The sequence below is a fragment of the Pseudophryne corroboree genome, chromosome 5 (genome assembly GCF_028390025.1).
Source record: "Pseudophryne corroboree isolate aPseCor3 chromosome 5, aPseCor3.hap2, whole genome shotgun sequence".
In the NCBI taxonomy this organism is placed as follows: Eukaryota; Metazoa; Chordata; class Amphibia; order Anura; family Myobatrachidae; genus Pseudophryne; species Pseudophryne corroboree.
The window spans coordinates 847,541,722-847,563,763 of NC_086448.1; the positions used below are offsets into that span (position 1 = coordinate 847,541,722).

The 22,042-nt window shown below is 50.8% G+C and overlaps 1 protein-coding gene across 1 annotated transcript in view; it reads right to left on the minus strand.

Moving 5' to 3' along the window:
* LOC134929706 (SCO-spondin-like) overlaps window positions 1-22,042 on the minus strand; it is a 583,357-nt gene that overhangs the window by 521,791 nt on the left and 39,524 nt on the right. Inside the window, exons 6-13 of the mRNA XM_063925285.1 lie at window positions 20,122-20,260; window positions 17,905-18,031; window positions 17,617-17,789; window positions 6,575-6,796; window positions 5,415-5,580; window positions 5,049-5,298; window positions 3,797-3,977; window positions 3,623-3,717 (exon numbers count right to left, since the gene is read on the minus strand). Of these exons, the coding sequence (XP_063781355.1) occupies window positions 3,623-3,717; window positions 3,797-3,977; window positions 5,049-5,298; window positions 5,415-5,580; window positions 6,575-6,796; window positions 17,617-17,789; window positions 17,905-18,031; window positions 20,122-20,260 (1,353 nt within the window). The remainder of the gene's footprint in view (window positions 1-3,622; window positions 3,718-3,796; window positions 3,978-5,048; window positions 5,299-5,414; window positions 5,581-6,574; window positions 6,797-17,616; window positions 17,790-17,904; window positions 18,032-20,121; window positions 20,261-22,042) is intronic.

Sequence of the window (22,042 nt, forward strand, 5' to 3'; positions counted from 1 at the left end):
AGAGAACAGCGACATCTATAGGTATATACTGGGATTACACCACACACTGCAAGAGAACAGCGACATCTATAGGTATATACTGGGATTACACCACACAACCTGCAACAGCAATGAGGCCTCACTCAGAGTTAGGAGCGCACCCTGTCACACATGCTGAGTCCTCACTCAGAGATAGGAGCGCACCCTGACACACACTGAGGTCTCACTCAGAGATAGGAGAGCACCCTGACACACACACTGAGGCCTCACTCAGAGATAGGAGCACACCCTGTCACACATGCTGAGTCCTCACTCAGAGATAGGAGCGCACCCTGACACACACTGAGGCCTCACTCAGAGATAGGAGCGCACCCTGACACACACACTGAGGCCTCACTCAGAGATAGGAGCGCACCCTGACACACACTGAGGCCTCACTCAGAGATAGGAGCGCACCCTGACACACACTGAGGCCTCACTCAGAGATAGGAGCGCACCCTGACACACTGAGGCCTCACTCAGAGATAGGAGCGCACCCCGACACACACTGAGGCCTCACTCAGAGATAGGAGCGCACCCTGACACACACTGAGGTCTCACTCAGAGATAGGAGCGCACCCTGACACACACACTGAGACCTCACTCAGAGATAGGAGCGCACCCTGACACATACTGAGGTCTCACTCAGAGATAGGAGCGCACCCTGACACACACCCTGACACACACTGAGGTCTCACTCAGAGATAGGAGCGCACCCTGACACACACTGAGGCCTCACTCAGAGATAGGAGCGCACCCTGACACACACTGAGGCCTCACTCAGAGATAGGAGCGCACCCTGACACACACTGAGGCCTCACTCAGAAATAGGAGCGCACCCTGACACACACACTGAGGCCTCACTCAGAGATAGGAGCACACCCTGACACACACACTGAGGCCTCACTCAGAGATAGGAGCGCACCCTGACACACACACTGAGGCCTCACTCAGAGATAGGAGCGCACCCTGACACACACACTGAGGCCTCACTCAGAGATAGGAGCGCACCCTGACACACACTGAGGTCTCACTCAGAGATAGGAGCGCACCCTGACACACACCCTGACACACACTGAGGCCTCACTCAGAGATAGGAGCGCACCCTGACACACACTGAGGCCTCACTCAGAGATAGGAGCGCACCCTGACACACACTGAGGCCTCACTCAGAGATAGGAGCGCACCCTGACACACACTGAGGCCTCACTCAGAGATAGGAGCGCACCCTGACACACACCCTGACACACACTGAGGTCTCACTCAGAGATAGGAGCGCACCCTGACACACACTGAGGCCTCACTCAGAGATAGGAGCGCACCCTGACACGCACCCTGACACACACTGAGGTCTCATTCAGAGATAGGAGCGCACCCTGACACACACTGAGGCCTCACTCAGAGATAGGAGCGCACCCTGACACACTGAGGTCTCATTCAGAGATAGGAGCGCACCCTGACACACACTGAGGCCTTACTCAGAGATAGGAGCGCACCCTGACACACACACTGAGGCCTCACTCAGAGATAGGAGCGCACCCTGACACACACTGAGGCCTCACTCAGAGATAGGAGCGCACCCTGACACACACTGAGGCCTCACTCAGAGATAGGAGCGCACCCTGACACGCACCCTGACACACACTGAGGTCTCACTCAGAGATAGGAGCGCACCCTGACACACACTGAGGTCTCACTCAGAGATAGGAGCGCACCCTGACACACTGATGCCTCACTCAGAGATAGGAGCGCACCCTGACACACACTGAGGCCTCACTCAGAGATAGGAGCGCACCCTGACACACACACACTGAGGCCTCACTCAGAGATAGGAGCGCACCCTGACACACACTGAGGCCTCACTCAGAGATAGGAGCGCACCCTGACACACACACACACTGAGGCCTCACTCAGAGATAGGAGCGCACCCTGACACACACTGAGGCCTCACTCAGAGATAGGAGCGCACCCTGGCACACGCAGTCATCCAGTAACAGAGAGGGATCCAGGATTTTCCTGGAAGTAGTCCCTAGGTATACTAGCCAATGCAATCTAATGATGACACGAGTCATAGGGCACACGCTTCAGACAGTTATGCTTTCCAGAGCTTGATCCAGGCAGCCATATTGTACTCCTCTCTCAGCCAATCAGAGGGTGCTGCCATGGATACCTTTTTTGCTGATTGGCTGAGAGAGGAGCGACTCTTAATCAGTGATCATGGGGGTTTGGATCATGGCTCCTCTGTGAATTTGCAGAGATTTGTGACCAGATAGTCGCCGCCCAGATGGAGTGAAAACCTGCCCGTGCCAGTCTGCGCACAGCTTGCCAAAACCTCGGCGTTCGCCAATCAGCTGCAAATCCGTTCACGTCTCACTCACCATGGAATGATATTTCCAGTGCCCAGGACTTACTCCTCCAGTGCGATGAGAACGGGCTGATCAGGGCCGAAGCCGACGTTACACCCTCCCTGACAACGCTTGGAAACGCCTGCGTTTTCCCTGACACGCCCAGAAAACGGCCAGTTACCACCCACAAACGCCCGCTTCCTGTCAATCACCTCGCGTGTACCTAGCGATCAGAAAAGTTGTTGGATATTTTTGCTGTGTGGCCTCGCGCATGCACACCCCGATCCGTACGCATGCGCAGTCAATCGATAATCGCTCGGCTTGCAAATTCGTACATCAGCGATTGGGTCTATGTGCAGGAAAGCACACAGGAAATGTCAGAATTGGGGAAGCGCTGTATACAGCGAGTATATCCAGTGCTCCTTGTCCGCTGAACTGGGTCATCTTTTTATGTTGCTGCTGAGACACCTGGATCCGCGTTTTGTATTCCCGCCTGTGGGAAGTAGTTACCAGGGGGGTGGACGGTGCACGGACTTCTCTTCCTGTTCCTAGTCACATCTAGGGGTCTATTCATGTAGCAGTGAAAAGTGTGGAGAAGTGATCCAGTGGAAAAGTTGGCCATGGCAACCAATCAGCTGCTCTGTATGATTTTGTAGTATGCAAATTATAAATGTAACTTCAATGCTGATTGGTTCTTCTCCACTGGCTCACTTCTCCACAGTTTTCACTGCTTCATGAATAGACCCCCTAGTGTAGGCCTGGCCTACCTGTGGCTCTCCAGCTGTTGTAAAACTACAAGTCCCATCATGTCTTGTCACAGTTTTGCTATTAGGGAATGCTAAAACTGTGGCAGGGCATGCTGAGATGTGTAGTTCCGCAACATCTGGAGAGCCACAGGTTGGCCAGGCCTGCCCTAGTGTTTACACCAGGGTGCGAGTGCTAGCTCCACCAAACACGCGTCTTAGTAAATGACCACAGACATTACACTGTGCCCTGAATGAGAATCCCCATTTTCCTCCATGGCCCTGGTGCACCCGGCGCACCCATTTCTTGCTGCCGCACAGAGGTGCCGTGTGTCCCAGCTCACGTTAGAAAGGTCCCTGGATGGAGATCACTAACGGACGTGTCTGGCGGAGGTGCCCATTCCTGCGCCACATCGCGCACATTATATCACTGACACAGGGGGCTTCCCAGCCTATCACAGCGGAGCGCAGAAGGTGGAGGTCCCGTCATGTGACGTGTCCGGTGGCTGCTCTTACCAGGTGTTGCAGTCTTTGGCGATGGTCTGGTTTGGGTGGTACAGTCTTCCATGGTGATGACACGGACAGTCCTCTGGGGGGACACATCTGCTTGCCTGTTACAGGGATAGAGGGGTCATTACGGCGGCAGTATGACATCACTGTGTATGCATGACTCTATAACCACATACTGACCAGCAGGACGGTGCCCTCCGCGCACACACAGCCGTCTCTCCTGTCAGAGCAGGTCTGGTTTAGCGCCAGGGTGTCGCAGGTCAGCAGACAGGTACCAAACTTATACACCAGATCACCGGGACAAAACGCCGCTTCCGGGCAGTTGTTCTCCGTACAGTTCCATACGGCATTCACGCAGACACTGAAACCAGAGAGAGACATATGAGGCTGGGAGCTGCACCTCCGCTCACATGACCTAACAGCAACGACCAATCACATCAGTTATATATACCCAGAGCGGAATGTCACAGCCATACTGTTACTATACGCTGGTCATCACTACATTACTCCTGGCCGGTCATACACACGAACAGCAGCAGTGACCAGTCTCATCAGTTATATATACCCAGAGCGTATGTCACAGACATAATGTAACTATACGCTGGTCATCACTACATTACTCCTGGCCGGCCATACACAGGAACAGCAGACAAATCCCATCTCTGTGCGTCTGATGAGGTCATTCCAGCCTATTAGAAGTTGTCACGTGGTTGAGACATTCAATGAAATCAACCTATCCTGTGGGGTAGATGAAACAGGTCATAGGGTGATTTCATCAGACATCTCCTACCACCACCACACCCACGGGCAGGAGGTTCCAGGGATACAATCCAGCAGCACAGGTATCTCTGGGTCATAGGGTGACTTCCTCACATTGGCGGATGCCTACAAATTGGTAGATGCTCAGCGGATGTCAGCAAGGAGATTAGCCGACACAATTCCAAAACAGAAGGTTTCATTGAAGATAACAGGTGATAGTAGATAAACAGCACTCAATAAGATAAAGTATCAATCTCTTTTGTGTTAGGTACTGTACAGCCGTACAGCACAGTGATACTCCAATAACACAGTGATGTGGGCATATGCAGACCCTTTTATAGAGGCAAGTAAACAACATACAGCTGCAGTCTAATCAGCTTGACCTTTAATTCTGGTGACTAAGACATGTGATGCTATTGTGGCTGATGAGTCATGCACAATAACACACAGTTAAGAGACAGCTTGTAGCGCTTAAACATTTACATGTCAACGTATCAAACCCCTTCCACCACCACTCCCATGGGTAATAGATTCCAGAGATAAGATCCAGCACCCAGGTGTCTCTGGATTATTGGATGTTATCAGCAGACCTCTTCCACCATCACATCCATGGGCAGGAATCTGCAGAGATGAGGACTAGCTACGGGATGGTCTTCAGTCACGTGCCGCTTACCAGTTCTTGCATGTCTGCTGTAGTGTGCCCCCCGGCTGATAAGTCTGTCCTTCATGGTAGCATGGGCACATTGCAGGACGGACACACTGCCCGCCGTCATCCAGCACCAGACCCTCTGGACAGTTGCACCCAGCCACACAGCCCACCAGCTCCCGGCAGGATCCGGCTTCTGCCAGGCGTAGATCGGCACATGTGTTCTTGCAGGGAGCAGAGCACTCAGCGTACACCTGTCCTCCTGTGCACTGGACAGCTGGGGAGAAAAGCCAGTCATTTACACATCTGTAGTCAGACACGAATCCCAGGAGAAGCCGCCAGGCAGAGAGGGACCGTAGCACAACAGGGCGGGACAAAGCCACGCGGACTTACCGCACAGAGACGCATTCCTCCAGGACACCACCGCTCCCTCTTGGGCACACTGCCTGGCATAGGCTGCCATAGCACTACAGCGACAGTCCTGCCCTGACGGGCAGCTGCAGAGGTCGTAAAGGCAGATCTGGTGAAATGGCTCCCACTCCACCGCGTCGTGGCACACCTGAAAGGAAGAGATAGATATGACGCAGGCGGGGACGCTGGACAGTGAGGTCTGCTCATGGGGGAAGAGACAGGACTTGTCTCATGTCAGGGATTACAGCTGTCCTTTTATTGTTGGGTGGAAGCTGCAGGTTGGCACTGTATGACACTGGGCACTCCAGAGAATAATCTGCATTAATATGGGAAATATACGCTGGGCCGCCAAGGGAAATGCGGAGCCCCAGTATGAAGGGGGTGTGGCCACATTGTGTGAAGGTGTGGCTAGGCCCCATTGTGAATTCCGGGCCCCTACATGGCAGTACAATGCTGAATGGGGTGTGGCCACATGGTGTGAAGCGGTGGCTAGGCCCCATTGTGAATTCCGGGCACCTACATGGCAGTACAATGCTGAAGGGCTGTGGCCACATGGTGTGAAGGTGTGGCTAGGCCCCATTGTGAATTCCAGGCCCCTACACAGTAGTGCGATGTTGAATGGGGTGTGGCCACACCATGTGGAGGTGTGGCTGGGCCCCTAATGGCAGTACGATGCTATAGGGGGTGTGGTCACACTGTGTGGATGTGTGGCTAGGCCTCATCGTGAATTTTCCGGGGCCCTACATGGCAGTACAGTGCTATAGGGGGTGTGGCCACACCATGTGGAGGTATGGCTAGGCCCCATTGTGAACTCCGGGCCCCTACATGGCAGTACAATGTTGAAGGGGCCTGGCCACACCAGGTTTGTAGTTTCTCCAGTATATTGTACCCGCCCCCTCCTCTTGGGGCCCCTGAACGTGCAGACTATAAGGGCCAATGAGTCTCTGTGACAGTTGCGCTCCTGGGATGATCTACACTGCGGGAATCCACGCACAGACCACTATTGCTGGGTAAGGCCGGCAGCTCACCTCCTAACAAAATGAAACTTTTACATTTTCTTCTGTATTTTCTAGTTTTCATAGAATTTCTTGGTAAATTATTTAGACCCCAGATTATTCCCTCTGAGGAACCAGGAGGCGTACCTGAAACACAGAACTGGCGAGCACAGCGCAGACATCCTCCGCGAACTCTCTCCGCTGCGTGTACATATCACAGGGGTCAAAGGTGAAGGGCCCCCCCTCCGGACAATCTCCAGACACCTTGAACGCATTGGAGAACGCAACGGAGCTGGTCTCAATGTCGCCCTCGGGCGTAGTGAAATCATCGTTCTGGTTCCAGTTATACGTCCCACACAGACCCCGTACCTGAATTTATGGGAGATCAGAGTTCATGTACAGCAAGAATCCCTTATCGATATTCCATATTGTTCTCACAGTAAGTTACAGCCGTCCGCGCACTATCCACAGACCTGCCCTCTGCGGAACTGGTGCACCAGGAGGTCTAGTCCTCATACCAGACCATTAGTAAGGCACTAGTCCACTGGCTTCATCCTACCCCCTGCAATCTACACTAATACATTGTATATTCTTCTGCCTTTCTGCAGTGTCTATTGCTCATTTCTGTGTCCTTGTATCCGACACAGACCTGCTCTATATTCAGAGCTCAGAGCAGGTCGCATGTAAAAATACTATATAACACTATACTATACAACATACTGTACTACAAGAAACAGTATACTATAGAACACAACATACATACATAACATACATAACACACAACAACAACATACATACATGCAACATACATACATTCTACACTACACTACTGTATAAAAAGACTGTAAGAGAATACATATTCTTCTAAAATAAAGTATACTACAATACACACTATAGTACAAACACTATCCTGTACTATAAAACAGACATTTAGACATAAGCAGGAAATTATTTAGGGTTACTTTAAAAAAACATAAATTTCAAACAGCAAAACAGATTTAGAGACAATAGATACAATAATCTAGCACCTATACATGTGCACTACACAAGCTTAATAATGCATTTCCAAAATAATAATAATAATAATAAGCTAACCAGATATAACCATCTATATACATATTACTGTGTTTGCCAAAATATATATACGTATTACTGTAAGCTGCTGAATGGACAACAGCAATCACTTCAAAACTACTCCTCGTATACAGATGTATCCTCATACATCTGCCTCAATACACCACGCAGCGGGAGGTGCCTGGGGAGAGTAAGCTGACAGGTCCCGTGCAACTCCGTTAGCATTGGGCGTCTTTTTTTGTGTCTTATTCACATTGCTATGTGAATAAGAAACACAAGCAGACTCTGCTAATTAAAATGATATGGGGCATGTGTACATTCTGTATGTGACTGCGGCTGTATCTGCATACGGAATGCTACGTTACAGTGTCAGTAATATGATATGCGGTATGCCTATATTCTGTGTGTGACTGCGGCTGTATCTGCATACGGAATGCTACGTTACAGTGTCAGTAATATGATATGCGGCATGCCTATATTCTGTGTGTGACTGCGGCTGTATCTGCATATGGAATGCTATGTTACAGTGTCAGTAATAGGATATGCGGCATGTCTATATTCTGTGTGTGACTGCGGCTGTATCTGCATACGGAATGCTACGTTACAGTGTCAGTAATATGATATGCGGCATGCCTATATTCTGTGTGTGACTGCGGCTGTATCTGCATATGGAATGCTACGTTACAGTGTCAGTAATAGGATATGTGACATGCCTATATTCTGTGTGTGACTGCGGCTGTATCTGCATACTGAATGCTACGTTACAGTGTCAGTAATAGGATATGCGGCATGCCTATATTCTGTGTGTGACTGCAGCTGTATCTGCATATGGAATGCAACGTTACAGTGTCAGTAATATGATATGCGGCATGCCTATATTCTGTGTGTGACTGCGGCTGTATCTGCATATGGAATGCTACGCTACAGTGTCAGTAATATGATATGTGGCATGTCTCTATTCTGTGTGTGACTGCGGCTGTATCTGTATATGGAATGCTACGTTACAGTGTCAGTAATATGATATGCGGTATGCCTATATTCTATGTGTGACTGCGGCTGTATCTGCATACGGAATGCTACGTTACAGTGTCAGTAATATGATATGCGGCATGCCTATATTCTGTGTGTGACTGCGGCTGTATCTGCATATGGAATGCTACGCTACAGTGTCAGTAATATGATATGTGGCATGTCTCTATTCTGTGTGTGACTGCGGCTGTATCTGTATATGGAATGCTACGTTACAGTGTCAGTAATATGATATGTGGCATGCCTATATTCTGTGTGTGACTGCGGCTGTATCTGCATATGGAATGCTACGTTACAGTTTCAGTAATATGATACGTGGCATGCCTATATTCTGTGTGTGACTGCGGCTGTATCTGCATATGGAATGCTACGTTACAGTGTCAGTAATATGATATGCGGCATGTCTATATTCTGTGTGTGACTGCGGCTGTATCTGCATACAGAATGCTACGTTACAGTGTCAGTAATAGGATATGTGGCATGTGTATATTCTGTGTGTGACTGCGGCTGTATCTGCATACGGAATGCTACGTTACAGTGTCAGTAATATGATATGCGGCATGTCTATATTCTGTGTGTGACTGCGGCTGTATCTGCATACAGAATGCTACGTTACAGTGTCAGTAATAGGATATGTGGCATGTGTATATTCTGTGTGTGACTGTGGCTGTATCTGCATATGGAATGCTACGTTACAGTGTCAGTAATAGGATATGCAGCATGCCTATATTCTGTGTGTGACTGCGGCTGTATCTGCATATGGAATGCTACGTTACAGTGTCAGTAATAGGATATGTGGCATGTGTATATTCTGTGTGTGACTGTGGCTGTATCTGCATATGGAATGCTACGTTACAGTGTCAGTAATAGGATATGCAGCATGCCTATATTCTGTGTGTGACTGCGGCTGTATCTGCATATGGAATGCTATGTTACAGTGTCAGTAATATGATATGCGGCATGCCTATATTCTGTGTGTGACTGCGGCTGTATCTGCATACGGAATGCTACGTTACAGTGTCAGTAATAGGATATGTGGCATGTGTATATTCTGTGTGTGACTGTGGCTGTATCTGCATATGGAATGCTACGTTACAGTGTCAGTAATAGGATATGCAGTATGCCTAGTGTGGCCGGAGAGACCAACCAGCCACACGTGTAATGGCGGCTGCGGCACTGAAGGTGTTAACCCTTGTGCCTGGCGCCATATTAAGGGACAATGGGCGCTGGGCGTCACTGTTAAACGTACTTACGGCGCTGGGTACGGACTGTTTAAAAGTTTGTTTAATGATGTGTTTTAACATGTCATATGTAGTGCTCTATGCACAATTGCAGGAATGCATGTTTAACTGTATTTTATATTCAAGATGTGGTCATCTGTATATTTAAAGAGGAAAATGCACTTACTATTATAGATGTCTGAATAATCATGTCTTATCCTTTGGGAATGGGACAGGGCCCTTAGCATGCCACTTCCTATCAGAGAGGTGTGAAGGACAATACCTTTTGATGTGTAAGTTCCTTAGAGAGAGATGCTAATCACTGGGTTTATGGGCTTGGAACTTGTTTCATGTACCTGATTTAATTGACATGCGAGCGACCTATGCAGGAAGGAAGACTGTTTGTATTGTAGCCTTCCTGTTGTGGTCTCAGACACTGGGTTTGCCTGGAGATGTGAATGAGACAGAAACATTGTGTTTTGAAGCTATGTGATAAATTTATCAATAGTGAATGTTAATCTGATACCAAACGTTGTCTGGGTGACAGGAAGGAGGATATTGTTTTATTGCACTTATATCCTTGTAAAATGTGATTTATTGGTATTTTGTAAAATAACCTGATTGGTTGGAGAAGACAGGGAGGGCTTACCTCCCTGTGATACTGTGTGGAAAACTGACATAAAAAGGAGACCTGCGTGCCTCCATGTTGTAGTTGTAACATCTTCTTCTGCTGAAAACATCTAATTGTATGCTGTTGCCCCTAGCAATAGGGAGGAGCCTTTTTAAAGGTTATTTGAGCAATAAACATCTTTGCCTCAAGAAGACTGCTTCATCTTGTGACCTACAGGGTTAGGCCAAACCTAGCCCCGTTCTCCGGCTGTCCAGGGAAGCACCTGACGTCTCCAAGCTCCGCCTTCCGCCAGCTACCGGTAGAGGCCTAGCAAGTGGCTAGTGGGGATTCGTCGACACCACACAGGTGTGGTAAAGCAGTGCGTCGGCACATACAGAGCAGAACCGTGGTTCCAAATGCCACGGCAGGTTAGGAGTTTGGTGGTGGCAGCAAGAACCCGCCCACAACGCAGTGGGTGGAGTCAGTAACAGGCGGTTACTGACGGTAAGCGGGAATCCCCTATGTGGTCAGGCCTCGTGCGGCTTGACCTTCCATTCTGTGCGCAGTCGACGGGACGCGGCAAGCGGCGAGTGCTTCCGTACGGTACCGTCCTGTCACAGAAATTGGTGGCATAGTGGTGGGATAATCCCAGGCGGCTTTTCATCACCTGATTGGAGAAGCCGAGTTACTCAGGAGAGGAGTAACTGCAGCGCAGGAGAACGCACAAGATGGCGGAATTCAGCAGAATGTCCAAGGAGGATCTGGAAATCGTATGCCAGGGGAAGGGTGTGGATATCCCTTCCAACGCGTCCAGAAGCGTCATGAAGGCGGCGCTCAGGAGCTGGGAGGAGTCTCATCGGGCGGAGGCGGAAAGCACTGACGGCGTCAGCATCGCAGAGGACGGCCCAACAGTGGACCTTCGTGAAGAACCGGTGAGAACCACAAGCCCCGCCCTCTCTCACAGCATCAATGTTTCCCAGCAATCCCTAGCAGGGACAGGATCCCAACGTCCCAGGGGGGGCGGCCCGGATACCCTAGCAGATCGGCTAGCGGAATTGGGGGAAAGGGCAACAGAGCAAGAGCGCTTGATCATCATCCAGATGTGGCGTGATGAGCGGGCACCACAGGCCGTGGTACCCCGGGAGCTGTTGTCAGCTGTTGTACACAGATCAGGACGAATTCAGTTTGCAGACAGTGATGGGGACATTGATGGACATTTGCAAGTCTTTGAAAGGACTTGCAAACTACACGATTTACCCAAGTCAGAGTGGGTGAGACACCTTGTGCCCACTCTGCATGGAGAGGCCTTGGAGGCCTATCGAGGAGTGGCGACGGAGGACTGTGGGAACTACGACGAAGTCGCGAAGGCCCTCCTCCAGCGATTCTTCATCACTCCAGAGTCTTACAGGAAGAAGTTCAGAGACTTGCCCAAGAATCCTAGCAGCACCCATGAGCAGTTCGCCACCCAGCTGCGGCAGTACGTGGTGAAGTGGGTGAATGATTCGGAAGCCACTACATGGGACGCACTGATCGACCTGATCTGCAGGGAGCAGTTCTACCGCAGGTGCGCCCAAGAAGTGAAGGAGTGGGTGCTAGATCGGGAGCCACCCAGCTTAAAAATGGCTGCCCAATTAGCCGACAAATATGTGGCAATTCGGCCACGGGGGCAGAAGCGCCCCACCAGCAGCCAGCTCCAACAGACTGTACCACCAAGGGGACCACCCTCTTCAGCTCATCACCCCCAAAGACAAGCATCTTCCAACCCGGGTGCTCTTGGCCAGCAACCGCACCGCAGCGTCCCTGCAACTGATCAGAGATCATCGGTGCCAAGACTGGAGAAGAAGTGCTACGGCTGTGGGAAAATCGGACATCTGAGGATGAACTGTCCTGCATCCCAAGCACCCCAGACTCGTGCCCCAAATCCGAGTGCTGGAGCCCGGCTCGCTTGTTTGACGAGAGGAGATGAGCCTACAGAGACTGTTCCCCCTCCAGTCAGTCCGATGGAGTGTGGCGAGAGACAGGTGCACTCTGCAGAGAGAGTCACCTGCATGGCCAAACAGCCCCTACACAACATGTGGAGGCACCTGCAGCCAGTCCACGTGGGACCCCTACAGGGAGAAGGCCTAAGAGACTCTGGGGCCTCAATCACTGTGGTGAGCCCCCACCTTATAGATCCTGCTGCAGTATTGCAGGGTCGCACTGCCACGGTCACCCTGGCAGAAGGAACAGAAAAAGCGGTTCCCATGGCAAGAGTCTACCTGGACTGGGGAGCTGGACCAGAGTTGCGAGAAGTTGCCGTCATGGATGGTCTCCCAACTGATGTGGTCCTAGGAAATGATCTGGGTGGTGGGATCGTCACTATGTTTGTTGGCGCCATTCCCCGGAGTCAAGTTCCAAAACCACCGTTGACATCAGCTACTCCAGCACAGCCCAGCCCAGAGGAAAAGACTACAGCTGCTAGACAACTGCCAGCACAGCCAACCACAGCATCAACCAGCCCAGAGGAAAAGATCACAGCGGCTAGATCAGTACATCGACCCCGCATGCCTTTTGCCTCTGGTATGCCTACGTCCCCTAGCAACGCAGAGGATGTCGGTTCCAGCTTGTTTGATCCTGTGGGGGTGCCCAATGATGCTCCTGACCCAAGTGGTTTGCCAACTCCGGCGGTGAGTATGAGAAACCACACTGATTTTTCCATGACTGACCCCTACCAGACTGACCCTAGTAGTCCCCACCTAGATCCCCCTGTAGAGTGTCCCAATTTAGGAGAGATTGAGGGCCACAGGCAGGAGTTTAGGGAGGCGCAACTCTCTGACCCATCCCCGAAAGGCATGAGGCGCCACTCTGGCAGCGGCCTTGACAGGGTTGGGGCGGGGAGTTTGACCTGGCGGGAAGGGTTAAGGTACAGGGTAGCCAGGAAAGTGGGAGGGGATAGACCAGATAGGGAATGTGTCCAACTGGTCCCCTCAGGGAACGTTCCTGCGCAACCGGTGTCGGTTGCCAGCGAAACCCCTTTGGACAGTAACCTGGAGACAGACCGTACCCTGAAGTGCCTGATACAGAGCTTACCCTGGTCTGGAATGTCGAATGACGCCCAGACCAACTGTAAGGCTGGTGCCATGCGTTGGCAGCCGAGGCACTCCAGCGGTTGTGTTGTCTCTGGGACTCTGCCCATAGGAGAACCCTTGCAGCAAGTTGCTGCGGACATAGCAGGTCCCCTGCCTGTGCGCAGTAGATCGGGGAAGACACGCAGCCTCCCTGTAGTGGATGCCACACAGGATCCAGAGGCTGGAGGTCTGGCCGCCATCACTGTGGCACAGGTAGCGGACGAGCAGGAAGGAGTAGGCCTAGGTGACAGGGTAGGTTTCCCGAGTCATAGGTCGACAGAGGAGGATTGGAGGGCAGATATGACAGTAAGGGCAGACAGTTGCCAGATAGGTATGACGGAGGTGCAGTGCCTGGGGCACCATGTGGGAGGAGACAGGGGTAGGCCCAACCCAGAGGGGGTGGAGGCAACCAGAGGCTGTCCCCGACCCACATCACCCAGATCGGTACTGACCTTAGAACCTGTAAGGCCCTACGGACATGTTGTCATTGACTTTAGTCCTGTAGTGAACCCCTTGACAGAGGTGGCTAGGAAGGGCATTCCCAAGTCAGTGGACTTTGCACCCGCTTGCGAGTTGGCATTCCAGTCATTGAAGAAGGCTCGGGTACCCGCTCCAGTGCTGATGGCGCACATTCTTGACCAGGACTGTGTGTTACGAACTATTGCGCCACTGCACGGACTGGGAGCTGTACCGAGCCAGAAAGAGCCATATGGGCAGGAGCACCCTGTGGCCTGTTTGAGCAGGAAACTGCTATTGTGGGAGGTGGGGTATGCCACGATTGGGACACCGTGGGTGGCACTTGTTTGTAACCGGCCCCCCACCGTGGTGACTTACCACCTACCTGTTAGGTGGCTGCAACCTACCTTGGGGGAATTGGACAGACTTTTGTGGTGGAGCCTTGAACTTGGACTTCAGGTGGACTATTTGAAGATTGTGCACCCACGAAGAGAGGCCCACTGCACTATGGATGAACTGTCTAGGCCGGAGCCTACACACCCTAGGTAGCGTCCCCTTCACCCCAACGGACTGCGGGACCAGGACCCAAATCGTTGGGACATGGGTCCCTGGTTGACCCGCTTGAATGGGGGGGGGGGGGGGGGGGGGGGGGGAGTGTGGCCGGAGAGACCAACCAGCCACACGTGTAATGGCGGCTGCGGCACTGAAGGTGTTAACCCATGTGCCTGGCACCATATTAAGGGACAATGGGCGCTGGGCGTCACTGTTAAACGTACTTACGGCGCTGGGTACGGACTGTTTAAAAGTTTGTTTAATGATGTGTTTTAACATGTCATATGTAGTGCTCTATGCACAATTGCAGGAATGCATGTTTAACTGTATTTTATATTCAAGATGTGGTCATCTGTATATTTAAAGAGGAAAATGCACTTACTATTATAGATGTCTGAATAATCATGTCTTATCCTTTGGGAATGGGACAGGGCCCTTAGCATGCCACTTCCTATCAGAGAGGTGTGAAGGACAATACCTTTTGATGTGTAAATTCTTTAGAGAGAGATGCTAATCACTGGGTTTATGGGCTTGGAACTTGTTTCATGTACCTGATTTAATTGACATGCGAGCGACCTATGCAGGAAGGAAGACTGTTTGTATTGTAGCCTTCCTGTTGTGGTCTCAGACACTGGGTTTGCCTGGAGATGTGAATGAGACAGAAACATTGTGTTTTGAAGCTATGTGATAAATTTATCAATAGTGAATGTTAATCTGATACCAAACGCCTGTGTCAGAGGAAGGAGGATATTGTTTTATTGCACTTATATCCTTGTAAAATGTGATTTATTGGTATTTTGTAAAATAACCTGATTGGTTGGAGAAGACAGGGAGGGCTTACCTCCTTGTGATACTGTGTGGAAAACTGACATAAAAAGGAGACCTGCGTGCCTCCATGTTGTAGTTGTAACATCTTCTTCTGCTGAAAACATCTAATTGTATGCTGTTGCCCCTAGCAATAGGGAGGAGCCTTTTTAAAGGTTATTTGAGCAATAAACATCTTTGCCTCAAGAAGACTGCTTCATCTTGTGACCTACAGGGTTAGGCCAAACCTAGCCCCGTTCTCCGGCTGTCCAGGGAAGCACCTGACGTCTCCAAGCTCCGCCTTCCGCCAGCTACCGGTAGAGGCCTAGCAAGTGGCTAGTGGGGATTCGTCGACACCACACAGGTGTGGTAAAGCAGTGCGTCGGCACATACAGAGCAGAACCGTGGTTCCAAACGCCACGGCAGGTTAGGAGTTTGGTGGTGGCAGCAAGAACCCGCCCACAACGCAGTGGGTGGAGTCAGTAACAGGCGGTTACTGACGGTAAGCGGGAATCCCCTATGTGGTCAGGCCTCGTGCGGCTTGACCTTCCATTCTGTGCGCAGTCGACGGGACGCGGCAAGCGGCGAGTGCTTCCGTACGGTACCGTCCTGTCACACCTATATTCTGTGTGTGACTGCGGCTGTATCTGCATATGGAATGCTACGTTACAGTGTCAGTAATAGGATATGCGGCATGTCTATATTCTGTGTGTGACTGCAGCTGTATCTGCATACAGAATGCTACGTTACAGTGTCAGTAACAGGGTATGCGGCATGCCTATATTCTGTGACTGCGGCTGTATCTGCATACAGAATGCTACGTTACAATGTCAGTAATAGGATATGTGGCATGCCTATATTCTGTGTGTGACTGCAGCTGTATCTGCATATGGAATGCTACATTACAGGGTCAGTAATAGTATATGTGGCATGCCTATATTCTGTGTGTGTCTGTGGCTGTATCTGCATATGGAATGCTACATTGCAGTGCCAGTAATAGGATATGCGGCATGTCTATATTGTGTGTAACCGCGGCTGTATACGTTACAGTGTTTTCTAGGAAACAGCCACTGACATTAGCATACCATTCCAAATGCAGATACAGCTGCAGTCACACACAGAATATAGGCATGCAGCATATCCTATTACTGACACTGTAACATAGCATTCCATATGCAGATACAGCCGCAGTCACACACAGAATATACACATGCCGCATATCCTATTACTGACACTGTAACGTAGCATTCCGTATGCAGATACAGCCGCAGTCACACACAGAATATACACATGCCGCATATCCTATTACTGACACTGTAATGTAGCATTCCATATGCAGATACAGCCGCAGTCACACACAGAATATAGGTATGCCACATATCATAATACTGACACTGTAATGTAGCATTCCGTATGCAGATAAAGCCGCAGTCACGCACAGAATATAGGCATGCTGCATATCATATTACTGACACTGTAATGTAGCATTCCGTATGCAGATACAGCCGCAGTCACACACAGAATATAGGCATGCCACATATCCTATTACTGACACTGTAACGTAGCATTCCGTATGCAGATACAGCCGCAGTCACACACAGAATATAGGCATGCCGCATAGCCCATTACTGACACTGTAATGTAGCAATCCGTATGCAGATTCAGCCGCAGTCACACAGAATATAAGCATGCCGCATAGCCTATTGCTGACACTGTTACGTGGCATTCCGTATGTAGATACAGCCGCGGTTGCACACAGAATATAGACATGCCGCATATCCTATTACTGACACTGTAACATAGCATTCCATAGGTAGATACAGCCGCGGTCGCACACACACAATGCTGCATAACATTGTATGTGATCAGCATAAGCTGTTTATGCGTCTTATTCACATCGTTTTGCAAATATGACGTACTTTAAAGGAAAAGTCACATGAAAGGATGCTCTGCGCTACAGAGTCACGCCAAGGCATGCCGTGACTAGGAGCGCAGTGTAATGTGCAGGGAGGCCATTACAGTGCATATGTCTGTAAATGCATAACTACGGAGGGGATCCATTCAGAATGTCAACTGTATATTTTGTATTATTGTTAGGGTTGGGCAAAAACATATACAAAAAAACCCCTGTATGCCGACATTCAGAACCCGTCAACATTCCTCTACTATATAATAAACGCCGTGCCTCAGACCATCACATCTGATTGGATTACTGGGAAGTAGAGGTGGTTCTGCTGTATGGCCAGAATTACATCATTCAGACGGTACTGAGGGCAGAACCCTCTGCATCACATTGCCGGTGATAACCACTGAGGACGGCAAAGGAGTGACTGTTACCTTATTGGCGAACGCCGGCTGCAGAGTGATATACACTGCGGGGAACTCCATGTTCCACAGGACGTGGGCTCCGAAGGTCTGAAGAAGGAGGAAGGATGAGGACACGCGTCTCACAGACAGGTCGGGGCTGAGGAAGGGCAGCGTCACCTCATGTCCACTCACTACGGGGTTCCCTGTAACAACAACATGGCAGAAAGAGGATAGGCTCCATCAGAGCAGCGGACACTGAGCCTCATATACAGGTCTGTATCCATGGCTACTGTGCCTACATTGTGGTGCCAGTGGTACCTGTAGCTCTGAGTGTGACCGTCGTCCTGTGGGCAGTGACAGTGACTGTCCGGAGGCAGTTTGCCGGACGCTTGCTGCCACACGCCTCGTTCTGCCCAGTGATGAGGAGTTTCCAGTCCACATAATCCTGCAGTCAGGAGGATGAGAGTATAAGAGCCCGGACACTGGGGGGGGGGGCAGCGATAACGTACAGTGTGTGTATAGGAGAGACCCCTGTCACTGCACATGTCACCTGATTACATCTGTCGCTGAGACCTGTCATACACCATACCCACTATACCACCGAGCCCACCACCAGACCATGCCCACTATACCACCGAGCCCACCACCAGACCATGGCCACTATACCACCGAGCCCACCACCAGACCATACCCACTATACCACCGAGCCCACCACCAGACCATACTCACTGTATCACCGAGCCCACCACCAGACCAAACTAACTATACCACCGAGCCCACCATCAGATCACACCCACTGTATCACCGAGCCCACCACCAGACCATACCCACTGTACCACCGAGCCCACCACCACACCATACCCACTATACCACCGAGCCCACCACCAGATCACACCCACTGTATCACCGAGCCCACCACCAGACCATACCCACTGTACCACCGAGCCCACCACCACACCATACCCACTATACCACCGAGCCCACCACCAGATCACACCCACTGTATCACCGAGCCCACCACCAGACCATACCCACTGTACCACCGAGCCCACCACCACACCATACCCACTATACCACCGAGCCCACCACCAGATCACACCCACTGTATCACCGAGCCCACCACCAGACCATACCAACTATACCACCGAGCCCACCACCAGACCAAATCCACTGTATCACCGAGCCCACCACCAGATCATACTCACTGTATCACCGAGCCCACCACCAGATCATACTCACTGTATCACCGAGCCCACCACCAGACCATACCCACTATACCACCGAGCCCACCACCAGACCATGTCCACTATACCACGAGCCCACCACCAGACCATACCCACTATACCACCGAGCCCACCACCAGACCATACCCACTATACCACCGAGCCCACCACCAGATCATACTCACTGTATCACCGAGCCCACCACCAGACCATACCCACTGTACCACCGAGCCCACCACCAGACCATACCCACTATACCACCGAGCCCACCACCAGATCATACTCACTATACCACCGAGCCCACCACCAGATCATACTCACTGTATCATCGAGCCCACCACCAGACCATACCCACTGTATCACCGAGCCCACCACCAGACCATGCCCACTGTACCACCGAGCCCACCACCAGATCATACTCACTGTACCACCGAGCCCGCCACCAGATCATACTCACTGTACCACCGAGCCCACCACCAGACCATACCCACTGTACGACCGAGCCCACCACCAGACCATACCCACTATACCACCGAGCCCACCACCAGACCATACGCACTATACCACCGAGCCCACCACCAGATCATACCCACTGTACCACCGAGCCCACCACCAGACCATACCCACTATACCACCGAGCCCACCTCCAGATCATAGTCACTGTATCACCGAGCCCAGCACCAGACCATACCCACTCTACCACCGAGCCCACCACCAGATCATACCCACTGTACCACCAAGCCCACCACCAGACCATACCCACTATACCACCGATCCCAGAACCAGACCATACCCACTGTATCACCGAGCCCACCACCAGACCATACCCACTGTACCAACAAGCCCAGCACCAGACCATACCCACTATACCACCGAGCCCACCACCAAACTATACCCACTGTATCGCTGACCCACTATCAGATCATATCAACCCACCAATGGCTGTCCAGCAGACTAGGGGCCTGATTCAGAGTTACAAGCAAAGCCAAAAAGCATACAACAGGTGGGGCAGATGTAACATGTGCAGAGAGAGTTAGATTTGGGTGGGTTATTTTGTTTCTGTGCAGTGTAAATACTGGCTGCTTTATTTTTACACTGCAATCTAGATTTCAGTTTGAACACACCCGCCCAAATCTAACTCTCTCTGCACATGTTACATCTGCCCCTCCTGCACTGCACATGTTACATCTGCCTCTCCTGCAGTACACATGGTGTTACCCAGGTGCTTGCTGCTTGGCTTTGCTTATAAGCTTGAATCAGGCCCCATGCACACAGTTCCACCAAACCACCACCAAGTATTGAGATGACTTACCTTAACCAAGATATAATCACAGAGTCCATGAAAGGAATATCTCTTGCGATCAAACGTCACGTAGTGAGCGTCACCCACAGTGGAGCATTCCGCAGCACACTTCTCCTGTGAGCACCGCCATCGCCCGCCCTGGCACACGCTAGAATGTAAACAGGTCAGTAAGCAGAGTTATGCAGGCAGAGCCGGATACAGCATTGCATCACTTAGTACTGTACGCAGCGGATCTGCACACCTCCCAACATGACCTCTCCTGCACTTCCCTCTTACTGTATGATTACCATCACCTGTGCTGTATCCTTATACTGACCCAGTGCTCATACCTATGTCATACCTCCCAACATGACCTCTCCAGGAGGACACAATGCTCTGCTCCTGCTCTTCCCTCTTACTGTATGATTACCATCACCTGTGCTGTACCCTAATACTGACCCAGTGCTCATACCTATGTCATACCTCCCAACATGACCTCTCCAGGAGGACACAATGTTCTGCTCCTGCTTTTCCTTCTTACTGTATGATTACCATCACCTGTGCTGTACCCTAATACAGACCCAGTGCTCATACCTATGTCATACCTCCCAACATGGCCATCTCCAGGAGGACACAATGCTCTGCTCCTGCTCTTCCTTCTTACTGTATGATTACCATCACCTGTGCTGTACCCTAATACAGACCCAGTGCTCATACCTATGTCATACCTCCCAACACGGCCATCTCCAGGAGGACACAATGCTCTGCTCCTGCTCTTCCTTCTTACTGTATGATTACCATCACCTGTGCTGTACCCTAATACAGACCCAGTGCTCATACCTATGTCATACCTCCCAACACGGCCATCTCCAGGAGGACACAATGCTCTGCTCCTGCTCTTCCTTCTTACTGTATGATTACCATCACCTGTGCTGTACCCTAATACAGACCCAGTGCTCATACCTATGTCATACCTCCCAACACGGCCATCTCCAGGAGGACACAATGCTCTGCTCCTGCTCTTCCTTCTTACTGTATGATTACCATCACCTGTGCTGTACCCTAATACAGACCCAGTGCTCATACCTATGTCATACCTCCCAACACGATCCTCTCCAGGAGGACACAATGCTCTGCTCCTGCTCTTCCCTCTTACTGTATGATTACCATCACCTGTGCTGTGCCCTAATACTGACCCAGTGCTCATACCTATGTCATACCTCCCAACATGACCTCTCCAGGAGGACACAATGCTCTGCTCCTGCACTTCCCTCTTACTGTATGATTACCATCACCTGTGCTGTACCCTAATACTGACCCAGTGTTCATACCTATGTCATACCTCCCAACATGACCTCTCCAGGAGGACACAATGCTCTGCTCCTGCTCTTCCCTCTTACTGTATGATTACCATCACCTGTGCTGTACCCTAATACTGACCCAGTGCTCATACCTATGTCACACCTCCCAACATGACCCTCTCCAGGAGGACACAATGCTCTGCTCCTGCTCTTCCCTCTTACTGTATAATTACCATCACCTGTGCTGTACCATAATACTGACCCAGTGCTCATACCTATGTCATACATCCCAACATGACCTCTCCAGGACACAATGCTCTGCTCCTGCTCATCCCTCTTACTGTATGATTACCATCACCTGTGATGTACCATAATACTGACCCAGTGCTCATACCTATGTCATACCTCCCAACATGACCTCTCCAGGAGAACACAATGCTCTGCTCCTGCTCTTCCCTCTTACTGTATGATTACCATCACATGTGCTGTACCCTAATACTGATCCAGTGCTCATACCTATGTCATACCTCCCAACATGATCTCTCCAGGAGGACACAATGATCTGCTCCTGCTCTTCCCTCTTACTGTATGATTACCATCACCTGTGCTGTACCCTAATACTGACCCAGTACTCATACCTGTGTCATACC